A 12,928-nucleotide genomic window follows, 5' to 3' on the forward strand; every position below is an offset into this window, starting at 1 on the left:
AATTTGAGCATTAAATTCAAAATTATTAATTGTTCGATGAATAAAACTTACGCTACTACTGATATCTCCTTTTCTTTATAAGACATTTCTTTCGAAGATAGAATCTTAATATAAATTCGTTTAATGTCTTGAAAGGTTTTTCATTCAAATCTCCCAATTTCCAAATCCTGTTCCTATACGTTGCAATGCGTACAATCTCATTTTAATCCAAATCCTTCCCTCGCTTCACCGATTCGCCAAAATCAATTCATTTTTGCTCTCTTATCATTAAAATTACAATGTAAGAATAAGTCACTGAGGAAAGTGAATACGTGCTTGGTCTGCACAAAATTAATGTAAAATAAAGCGTATCGTACATCAATCCTTTCTTACATTATTAATATATCAATATATCTATATCTAATAACAGCAGATTTTCCAAACCTTTATCTGCCTGTCTATTCACTGACATCTCTCACAAGCAATGATCAGCATTAGAATGATGAGGAGATCAGAGGCTCGTCGACGATGATTTGCGTTAGAATTGGCGCTGATTGTTGGCCTCTTCTTACCGATTCTTACGGTCGGCACTGGAGTTGCAACCGATGGATATCCTACGTGTCCACTGATCGTATTGTCTACGGATAGAGGTTTGTTCTCCATTTTCTCGATTTCTGCCGAACCATAGACAGTCTCATCCTCTTCATCGTAAAAAGATGGCCGAGCAACTGTTTGAGTTTTTGTAGGCCCTGAAATTTCTGAAATAAATACCAGAAAAGGCATTTAATTTTAGTTACTTTTTTTAGAAGATAATATTGAAAGGAAAAAATTGTTCTAATCTCCTTTAAATTTTATCAAATTGTAAGAGCTTACAATTCTTAGAATGAAAAATTCTGGTACATTTTTAAAAATAATGTATACACTGAAAAATTGTCTAGAAGGAGTAAATGGAATAAGATTTATCTTTCCTCGAATGATAAATTTATGCTTTCAACTCTTACCATGCCTTTTCTTCCATATTTAAACTCATACAAAAAAATCACTCAAATATTATTGTTATTTACGACAGTCAACAACAGGGCTTTGATATTTTTATTATTAATATTCCTAATACTTGATGTACGTAGAAAGCTTACAGCAAATTTTTCCTTTGACGTGATCGATAAGGATCGTGGAGAATTAGGTATTGAACTTGGTTCTTATCTTTCCATCGGAGATTTTGTACGTGATGATAAAAATACATCGAATTGTTGTTATTTAGAGATACCCATTTCATCGACAAAAAAAACTTTAATAAGAAATCAATAATTTTCATGAGGAAATTAAGAACAAAGTCGATGTAAAGTGTGATCGTGGATAAACAAAATATTTTTGTAGTTGATTAATTACAGAGAAAACCAAAATTTTGGGAAGGGCTGGCAAGAAGAAGAAAACATTTCGATTAGATGAAATTCTTAACAAACTTTGACTAATCAAAGTTCTAGTCATACTTTTCGTGACATACATCATAGTTTTCTCGTTTACCTTCCCTTTTGCAGCCTGTATGGTAAAATCGCCAGCATCTTTCACAAGGTAAGGAATTAGTTTACATGAAAGATTTCTCCCAAAATTATCTTATTATGTACAAAAAGTTGGTAACGATTTTGACAGTTGATACTTTCCGTTAGAATAGGAAGAGAGAGGAGAGAAAATATTTTCGACGCATTAAGAATGGTGGCAGTGAATAATCGACGATGCTCTCACGAGAAAGAAGAATGTGCACACTGCAGTACGCTGTGTGATAAGTAAAGTAGTAGGTAAATTCCTGCGTCAGGGAACAACATTGATTCCTAAAACGCGAGAGGCTCTCGTGACGATTTACGGAGGACACGAGCGTGTGACCGAAGTGAACCAAAGTGCACGGGCTGCTCGTGATTCCCCTGAGTCTGACTCTGACCCGATTGGGAAATCCTCAGGATCGTATGCGAGAAGATAAGGATTGACCAAAAGAAACCGAATGCTGCCAGGGAGTAAATCCTCTGAAGGATTCCGTGACAAAGTGAGGATGCCTGTAAACGCGAGCGTGTTTGAAACGTGCGAAACACTTTCTTATTTCCATCACACCGCGATCAGTCTTTTATCTAATATGCAACCCAGCAAGAACAATTTCCACTCGGATATTCCGCAAAGATTCGTTAACCCGTCGTTTAGGCTGCTGTTATCAGCCGTGAAATAACATCAGAACGGAAACAAATTTCCGATATTCAGCGCAACAACTATCAACCAGTTAAACCCTACTTTGCTTGATACTTAACGATTCTTTCAGCTGGTTTTGTTAAGTGCGACGCTATTTGAATGCAGCTAATCATTCATCTTTTCTCGTTACTTAGTATCAATCCGACGACCACAATTACCGTCGTCGTGTCGTTAATTTTCGATTCGGCGTATCTTTTAAATTTTTCTTGCAATGTAAAGTGAAGCCTAATGACAATAATGAAAACACATTTACTTTTATATATGTATGTAATACAGTAGATACATTTCATGATCTATCGGAGATAGAACTATCGCCAAAGAGAATACGAAAATCACGCAAAAAAGGATCGAGTCACGACAAGTGCTATAATTTTAAAAAAGGCATTTCTGCACATTAGCGCGTTTTTATTAATTTATTTTGTTAGGTTAAAAATTTGGGACCGATAATTCAAAGAAATACAAGTAAATAAAAGCAAATGTAAAAGAAGCAAAGAAACAACGACTAAAAAGAAAACGATAAGAGAATAACACGATACATATAAATAAAATATGAATATTTTGTTAAAAATCTTTTTTCTGATGAAAACAGAATGTTAATCTTAAGAAAACCAGGAATAAACAATTTTAATGTGACTATAGCTATTTATAAAATTGATAGGAAGTAGATATGTAATTCCAGGTCATACTTACCATACAATCGAATACTGCTCTCGACGTCACCAAGAGAATTTTTAGCTACACACTTGTAAGTACCCACGTTGTCTTTTTGTAAATTGCGAATTGTTAACACCATCCGGACCTCAAATTTTGATTTTTCGATCATCTGCACGTCATGTTGTTGACTCGATATTATCATCGCTATGCAAACAAATTTTATATTATTTTTATTCAGAATATACATATATTTACTCATAACAAACGTATCGTGATCATATTGTATGAATATTGACAGAAATCTGCAGATTTTCACTCGTTATATATATAATGAGTGAATATATTTTCTGGAAAACAAAGCCTCAAACGAAAAATTTTTATTCTATATTTTCGACTTCTTTTTTCGCGTAGAATCACCCCCTTTCCGCTTGTACCATCAGTTACCAACCACCATTATATATATATATATATATATATATATATATATATATATATATATGCTTATATACAATAAGGTAATTAATCTATATTTAACAATAAAATATAAATACGACAATAAGAATAGGATAATTCTTGCAATCCTTCGTAACAGAGATTGTTGTCACACGCAACCAAAGCGATATCATGCACTATAGTTTGTCTACTTATGCATTCCCCGAATTATTGTTGGTTCTTTATCGTTCTACGCCATCTACACCGAAATCGATTCTGACGATTAATTTGGTTCGCTATATAGATCATTATCAGAAAAGACTGCAAGAATACCAGTGATAATCCATATGAATTTTTAACGGTCTGTCCTAATTCATGATAAAAGCTATACCGAACTTACTAAAATCACTTTTTCTACTTTTACAATGACATCACAATTGGACTCCACATAAGAAATGATAACAAAGGTACTGTAAGAAATATTTTCACTTGAAAAATCACTGCGAACGTGCGAACAGAACTCTACAAATTTGGAATTGAAAAACAATAATAATTACTGGATTAATACGAATCCGAGAAATGGAAAGAAATCGTTGGTACTATTAGTACTAATAAATTAAGTAAGTACCACGTATTCTATCCATGGCTATAAGATGCGTACTTAGGTAGTATGTATATCTGTTTAGATACATATGGCGTAGTATATAGTGCAGCCTGAGAATATTACAAACAAGCGGAAAGAATACGTAACGACATATAAAAATATGCGAAAATCACTTCTTAGTCTCCGACGAGTCTCTTTATTACAGTTTGAAACGTTCCTTTACACGCACACGCACACACATATATGTGTATATATATATGCATAAATAGGATAGGGAAAAACGGTACGTTGGAGTTTCTGTGTTGGGTAAAAATTACATACGAATACGAATTAGAACGAACTGCTCCGTAGGAGTTGCGCTGAACCGAAAGCATATTTGCTGCCAGAGCTACAAATGCTTGGAGAATATATTTGCGAACGATCGAGTGTAATTCACTCTCACGTTTGTCTGTAACTTTTTGTCAACTCTGCATGAAAATATTAGAACTTTTAAGGAAAGAGAAAACGCGTTCGTTCTCTGTTTCTTCCTACGTGGAAGTTTCTTTCTACGTTCTAGAAGAAGATCATAAAATGTTACTGGCCGCTTTATTTGAATCGTGCGAGTTAATACTCTTAATTTTAACTAAGGAAGATACTCTCCTGTAGAAAAGTAATTTTCAACTGCGAACATATTTCTAATTCAGTCTCTCGTTTTTAACATAAAGTACCTTTTACCTTCTTAGAAGTCGCGTATCTATTTGAAATGTGTCGCCAGGGTATGTAAACCGATCGATATGGAATACCGAGTTCTATGTTATATAAAATATATCGATGTAAAATACATAGATGAAAGCTATGTAGCGTTTACATTCATCAACAAATAATGAATCCAACTGCACATTACGAGGCTTTGTTAAATATTAATTCTGTTTTGCTCCACGAAATGAAACTGTAGAAGAGCTCCGCCTAATTCCGACGATTTTTTAATATGTTGTACAACTCAACATTTTGAACAACTTTTTCCTGTTTATGTAACTGTCAGTCGTTTATAGTTTCCGGGATAATCGCAAAAAATTATCAATACCACTACAGTGAATTCTGCCTATTATTGTGCGTCCGTGACAGTGTATATGTCTGTATATTAGTTATTAGCGGTCGAATAGAATGATCTAGTCGAAACGTAACACTTATACTTATTTGTCTATATATGCAAACCTAAACCCGATACATTGATGATATATATTTTTGATCGAAACAGACATTTTTTGATCTCGCATATGCAAATGTGCACGGAGCTTTCCCAAGCTTACTCAATTCTCATGTTTATGTACTGCATATATGTTACAATAAAAGATAAGTGCTAGATTTCAATTGGGTACTTACCATATACCCGTTCGCCGCAAGGCTTGCGGCAAGCAATATTAATGCGACGCTGTTACGGACGTATAATTGATTTCTACAACATATCTTCTTTTCTACAGTTTCATCGTTTCACAGTAATTACTTTACGGTGGCAGATAGATAATTTTACAAAATTCAACAAGTATAAAGAATATTAGGATTTATCGCATAGATATTACCATTGCGCGATAAAATATTTTGGTATTATGCTAAATGATTATAATTAAATTTGATGCAAATACCAAAATACAAGGCGAATAAATCGATTGGATTTTAAAAATAATAAATATACAGAAAAAGAATATGTACCTATTATCATTACTAGAAAGAAGTCTCGCACCGCGACACAGTACTGCTCTTTATCACTCGCCGTCACGCATTCCTATATTGTTTTATTTACTACATTTCATTATATGCACGGTGATGGACTCTCATTAAAAGATCCTCATTTGTTAGAGTATTACTAAAGAAATAACAGTAGTGATGTTGTGTAGAGACCGTAGAAAATTTAAAAAAATTTCTAGTTTTGTGAACTTATCGAAAAGCCCGATTTCGATGACATTAAAATAAGTTGTAAAGCTTAACATTCTGGACAACATTTCCCTGTACATAAAACCAGCGATCGGCCTTAGTTTCCGAGATACGCGGAAAAATATCCCGCTGCTCGGCCTTAGTTTTCAAGATGGGTTGGGTTAGTATTGATATTAATATTAATCCGGACGACCGTGCTGTGAAGCGACTGGTCGACTCTGCGAATCTCCTTATTGATATTGATATAAACAATGCTGGCCAGCCACCTTACGGCACGGCATCCGGATTGCCAAATCAATACAGCTTGAAAACTAATGCCGAGCAGTGGAATATTTTTCCGCATAAAAAGGTTGTTCACAATGTTGAACTTTGCAACGTACTTCAGAATCATCGCAATCGAAACAAATAGCTTTTCGAAAAGTTCACCGAAATGGTGACCTTTAAAGCACAAAATTACTAATATGATACTTCTCTATTGATATTCCAATGAGAGACACCCTTTTCGTGACGATTCATTAGCTTGTATGTAATGAAATGTAGTCGGAACAAATCAAAGTTGTTATACTTCCTTGCTTAAAATTATTGTAGGTGATTATTTATATCAAAGGTCATAACCGCACTGATATGGATAATTTTTGGATATATTGTAGAAATCAAGTTTCCCCTTGCATGTCACCGCTGCGCCGCTGGATCCTAGTTTCCCAAATATTCGCAAAGAACTACTGGTGCCACTACAGTGAATTCCGCTTATAATTGTTCGTCCGTAACAGCGTATGCGTTAGTATTGTTGCAGAACATAAGCGAGAAGGATACCTTCGAAAAGCGATGAAAGCGATAGAAAAGGTGAAGAAAAGAGACGACGAAATTTATACGCAACTCGGAAAATGAAACTATCCTGCGTGGCGAGACTTTTGCAAAGTCACATCAAATTACAAAGCTAAATAGCCAACAGAGAAATATTACCGTTATCCTTGACCCAATAATTAATCGACTTGGGCGAAGCCTCGACAAAACATTCCAGGACAACGTCCGTACCCAGAGGTGCACCTACCAGTTGATTAGGTACATGAATTACCGGCGAAACTGTGAAACAGAATCTCAAATAGGATTTGTAGACGTAGAACGCTAGTGTATTTCTCTTCGACCGTTTCAAAAGAAATTGGTAAATTATCGGCCAGGATAATCACTATTACTCACAATGAACGTTGATAGAAATACGTTTGCTGACCGCCGGTGGCACACCGTTGATGGCGATACAGAGATAAACTCCCATTTCGTTTCTCGAGATCTTTGTCAGTTTTAGCTCTTCGCCGTGGTACTCGTTTACTGAAGTCACTAAACCAAATAAAAAGCGATAAACATTTTGTTAATCCAATATTACGAAATTTTCTAGAATTAAATTTTCGATACAATTAAATAACACAATTAAATATACATGTACTTGTACATTGTATTGCAGTAATAAAAAGGTTACACCTGTTCTTTTTCTGTGGCGGCGAGAATATTGCCCTGAAACGCACTATCTTTATATGCTATTCTTAATATGTATTGCCGTGTCTTAAACACGTGGAAATATCGACTTTCTTATAATTTTGAGATGTAAGAGTGTGTTACTTCACAAAAATCATCTCATTTAACTATAATGTATAGGAGCAGAAAATAATAGAGTCGTTTGCTACGAACAAACATACATCGTGCGTTTCTGTAGTTTCATTAATGATCATAAGATTCTATCTAGAGATGAATAAAAATCTCAGTTAACAATGTTATTAAGATCTACAGTCGTTAAACGGAAATTTTCATTACTAAAATCTACGAATGTGCTCGAGGCTGTCGTTTTTGCTCTTTGTTCAAGTTGTTGTCCGTAAGGATTAATTAAGGAAATTATGTTACACCTTATCGATTAAGATGGTGGCCCTATTTAGCCATGACAATTAAATTTTTTCGCGACAATAAAAGTGTTTTTTGTAGCGAGAATTCGAATTCGCCATTTTACATGTTCTTTTATAACTTGTAACAAATAGGAAATTTCTCTACAAATCCTAAATAACATCACATAATTATAATTCTATGGCACATTAAGATGATTAATACATACGTATTTCACATCCAAATTTACATACAAACCAAATACTATCTTTTTATCTTCTTTAACAAAAATGTGGATAAGCAACTCGCTAAATAAGTTACATATAATTCTCACAGAGAAAACTGTAACTGAAAGGGTAACTTCCGTAAAACCGTCGAACTGCTTGCTAGCTGTCCCAACGGAAATTGCTAATTAATGAGTTAGTAAATCATAAATCATCGAGTTTCGCTTAAACTCCCAGCGAGGTTATGTTACGTGGTATAACATCAGTAATTACAAAAATATAAGATCCGCGATTTATCAGGAAAACACCGTTTGTTGATCAAATTAAAAACTAAAATTGAATGATTAGTTAAAGATGGAAATACAAGGTAAACAACTTAAGAAACTTGGAGCTTTTAATAATAATTACTGTCATAGGAAATATAGATAACCTTTAATGTATATTATAACCCAAAAATCAGAAATGCAAGGAGGATCGTCATAACAAATAATTAATTCTCTTAGATAATAAGGTAAAAAAGTAAAGCTAAGATATACTGAAAGATATTGCTATTACTGCAACTTTAAGGACGACAATAATAGATATTTTGATAAATCTTATTTTATGCATAAATGTTGCACAATGTTTTATAATTCAGATTTCATAGCATATATCACATTTCAATGTTCAAATAACCGATATTTTACGTTTCTCAGAATCGTTGTATATTTCTCGTCAACAGCTGCCAACTTCTAGTACAGAATTGTACCTACAATATGGCGAAGGTTATAAAATGTGTTATAGATCGTGAAAGATTGCTAAAACGTTAAAGTTCATCTTTACACATCTTTACACAAAAGTGCATATCCCACAGTCACGATAAAATGAAATTCCATATTCAAATTAAAATCAAGAAACGAAATGTTTTCATATTATATGCAAACCATTGATTTTTGGACGTTTAAATTTCCTATAAATGTATTAACATCCACAGTTTAGTAATCAATTTGTTTGGAATCATATCTCGTTATTTTACTGTTTATTGATAGACATATACACGAAATCGAAGTAACGTCTTACAATGGATGAAGTTACAGACCTCGTAGTTAGATTGACAACGTTTCTCCCACGATATCCAATAATTATCGGCATTGTAGGCCAACAATAAGCTTTCCCGTTTGCGCTCAGCTAGGGCTACTGCACTTAGCACATGTCGCGTCGCAAGGGTTTCATTCGCATACATTGCCATGGCATCCTCGACAGGGCGCTGTAATTCGCCTGCTATTAGTAACACCATGCTGAAGTGAATACTAAATACGTCGTTTAGGTCGAAGCATCAACGCAGAGCGTAGAGAGATAAGGAGGAGTAACTCCGACCGATGCGATGCGATGCGATGCGACATCTCTATACACCATCAAGTGTCCTGCGATTTTATGAACGTTATCGGCCGATCCTTTTCGTCGACGTGACGCGACGTGAAGTAACGCCACGGGGTGTCCAACGGTTCCATTTTATCGATCGCCACGACGATCCAATCGTATCATTACGCAATATTTCAAGAGCGTTATACAGTTGTACGAATAGCCGATGATATTGTTAAAAAACGAACTAAGTATTAGAAAGAAATCATTTTTCTTTCTTCCTCGTTTGATGTTTAGTTTTGACGCAGCTATTTCATAGTTACATACACAACAATGATATCCGAAATACCATGGTATCCGAATATTAATGTAGTCATGATCTTGATTGCCCTTACAATTAGTAACTACGGCAGTTGAATGCGTCAGAGCATGGATTATACATAGGAATATAAAGTAGAAAAAAAGAAGCAAAGCCAAGAACATTTCAGAAAAATAGATATTTAGTTGTTAATTAATGTGTTTCAATCTGTACAGTGACACTATCATGAGAGTGTTATGATTTCCTAAAAAATTAACTTATTCTATCAGTATCACGCTTGTAGTAAATTGACGATACGCATATCTCAAAATTATTCGCGAACGTGTTTATGTTTCAAGATAAATCAATTCCGCAGGTGAACCGTTAACGTGACCCGTTAAAACCAAGTCTTCTATTGATTCCTTAGGGTGTTGCACAAACTGTTACTTAACAATTTCTAGAAAGTTATGTCTCCTGCAAACAGTTTGGGGCGAATCCGTCGTGGCGTAACGGTTCGCGGTGAAATAAGGAAATTAAAATACCAAGTGAATCCAGCGACTGGGTTCGAGGAAAACATAATTGTATATTCCGCGTTATATCGGCAAAATGGTTGGAGCGTCATCTATATTAAATCTTACCATGAGACTTTTGGTTCAAGGCGCTTCCTGCAAATGGCTTCCGAATTATAATGTTCTTCCCGTCTTCTCTACGCCACGATATGCTGGGTGTAGGCACGCCTCTTGCACGGCACGTTAACTTCACCTGTACGTGTTATGAAACCAAAATTATAAAGAGAATCGAGTTCGTTATTGCCAGCTGCGGAGTCACGTATAAATATGTTTGGAAAAATTAGCTATCTGAGCAAGAACCATTTTATTTGCTTAAAATTATACCACTTGTCGAAAAATTACAATAAACAGAAATGGTTAAAATTGCGATATGCTTTACAATCACTATTCTCATAAAATTCGCGGAAGATTAGTTTTTTCCTACACGGATTCCTTCGATTCTCATTTTCATTCAAAATTTTACTCTACAAAAATTCACATAGATAAATGCATAGCGTATCTTGTAATTTGTAAAGTGAAAATTCTAAAATTTATAATAAAAAGGAGGTGGTAATCTAGTTGTAAAAAATAAATTTTCAGTGACAACGAAGGCCGTTGACTTCGAAATTTTCATGATCCGATATTATGTTACTATGCCATTATACTATGAAATGAAAATTTACAAAATTTTTATATAAAACTGTATGGCATAAATGTTAATGACCGTTGAGATTTCTTCTCGCTTCTTACAAATTCATTCTAAGTTCGAGACAACAGTTAATAGAAATTCATACTTTATTCTCGAATATTGTTCATTATCGAATGATAAATTTTATCGCTACATTTCACAATTTAATGATTGTTTATTCGATTGTATCGACGTAAAGATTTTTAAATTGTTTGAGATAAGCAGTGTCAAAGAAAACCATAAGTGGCTTGAATTAATAATGTACATTGTTTCGCCAGTTCGCTGTCATGAGATTTTGTAGTGAAAATATGTCATGCGGGCAAATTAAATTATCCAACCATCTTATGAACCAATATTTCCTATTGTACGTAGCGAACAATACTAACAAGAATATACATACCACTTCTCGCAAACTATCATTTTCAATAATCACTAAGTCAATAAATATTTCAATGGTGAAACATATAACACAAATGAGGAAATACATATATATATATTATCTATATGGCTGAAAATAAATATAAAACCATTACGTACGATCGTTACAGAAATCTCTTTATGACATTATACATAAATTAAAAATTGTTAGACATAAAAAAGTGCTCCAATTTTTAAAATTGTGTGATTTTCTCAATCTTACAATTGTCTGATAATTAAATCACATAACATAAATTATATTACGTGTTGTTACCAATAATTACCAATGAAATGTCGGCAATGTTTTGAGCTTCGATATATTAAATTTAAATATTACATTCGTAACATAAGTATCGGAATTTAATTTGGTATACATGTACTCGATGAACATTTATTCGATGAAAGTTGATCGATATCCACGCGCTACTTTCAACTTTTTGCACCAATTTCACAACCGCTGTTTCATATTTGCGAATATCACTTTCGAATTCAAAGAGTTAGTTTATATTATTATATGTTTAAGGCCCACAGCAAAAATCTATGCTAAAGAACGTATGGAGTCGAAGACAATCGGTAGCGCTAGGTGCTTGGATGAAGCAAATTCGTAGCATTGAACCGTACGCGTATGTGCGTGTGTGTGTATTTGTGTGTGTGTTATGCAGTGAGAAAACACAGTTGAAGAAAGGACTCGAGAGACGCGCGAACATGCCACCTGAGCACTCGGACTGTCCGCCGTAGTGTATGAAGGGTAACAAATGTACTATTTTACGCTCCATGTATGAATATATTCGTCCTGCACGTGTTTTCAAATCGTGTAAGGCGATGGAAGACGCTTGAAAATACAGCAGGACGCCAATTGTTGAAGAACATGAATAAATCAAGTTGTTAGTATAGAAATATTTATATAATTGGGTGATTTAATTTATCAGATTTCTTCTTTGGTATTAGAATTTAATAGATGCTTAATTCGATGTTGAAAATTGTCTCTTTTCAATCTTTCATTAACATTTCTCATTACGGTAAGTGATTGCGCATTGTGAAAAATGATATTTCATGTTATTTCAACGTGCGACACGCATAAATATTTAGGAATTAATTTGATGAGAATTTGAATTAATTAGATAAGATCGTTATTATGTAATAGCGTTAATTTATTTTTATTACTAAATGGAGAAATAGAGGAATAACAAGGATGAAAGAGATTTTACGGTGAACGAATAAACGAGGTACAGTTGGAATAATCGAGATTCTCTTCGAATAGAATTTTGTCGTCGAATGGAACGAGGTAAAGTTTCCTCTATTGGTTTAAAGAATATCGAGTCCCGCTGATCAAATTGTAATCAATTTAGCATTGAATGATAGCAAACGTTCGATTTAGTCAAGGTTTCAAAGTGAAAAACAAAACCGAAATCACGTAACATGTGCACGGCTAGAAAATCAATGAAATTCGATTGATCTCAAGAACGTTGCGTATCTGAAAATGGAATCAGCTTAGTATTTTGTTCATTTCCAGGATGAGCTTGCCCTGTTAACGTTAAAATACATTCGTTCAACAACTCGCTTCGATAGTTATTTGGAGTTGTTCGAGGCTAGGGAGGAATTTTTCCTTTTCAGTAGAGAAAGTATAGCGAACAGACTCGGATCGTTTTCTCGATATCATCTCGTGTTTGTAGGATCGTCTTCGCAAATGTCTTTATCAGTTTTAAATTAAGGACACAGGTACGTTGT

General features: G+C 34.2%; 1 protein-coding gene across 1 annotated transcript in view; it reads right to left on the reverse strand.

The window, feature by feature from the left end:
- Positions 1 to 441: 441 nt before the first annotated feature.
- Positions 442 to 12,928, reverse strand: part of LOC117165005 (lachesin) — a 54,154-nt gene continuing 41,667 nt past the window's right edge. The window contains exons 5-9 of the mRNA XM_033348457.2: positions 10,186 to 10,309; positions 7,013 to 7,150; positions 6,779 to 6,898; positions 2,905 to 3,072; positions 442 to 737 (exon numbers count right to left, since the gene is read on the reverse strand). Coding sequence (XP_033204348.2) covers positions 442 to 737; positions 2,905 to 3,072; positions 6,779 to 6,898; positions 7,013 to 7,150; positions 10,186 to 10,309 — 846 coding nt within the window. The remainder of the gene's footprint in view (positions 738 to 2,904; positions 3,073 to 6,778; positions 6,899 to 7,012; positions 7,151 to 10,185; positions 10,310 to 12,928) is intronic.

This window comes from Bombus vancouverensis, chromosome 12, assembly GCF_051014615.1.
Source record: "Bombus vancouverensis nearcticus chromosome 12, iyBomVanc1_principal, whole genome shotgun sequence".
Lineage (NCBI taxonomy): Eukaryota > Metazoa > Arthropoda > Insecta > Hymenoptera > Apidae > Bombus > Bombus vancouverensis.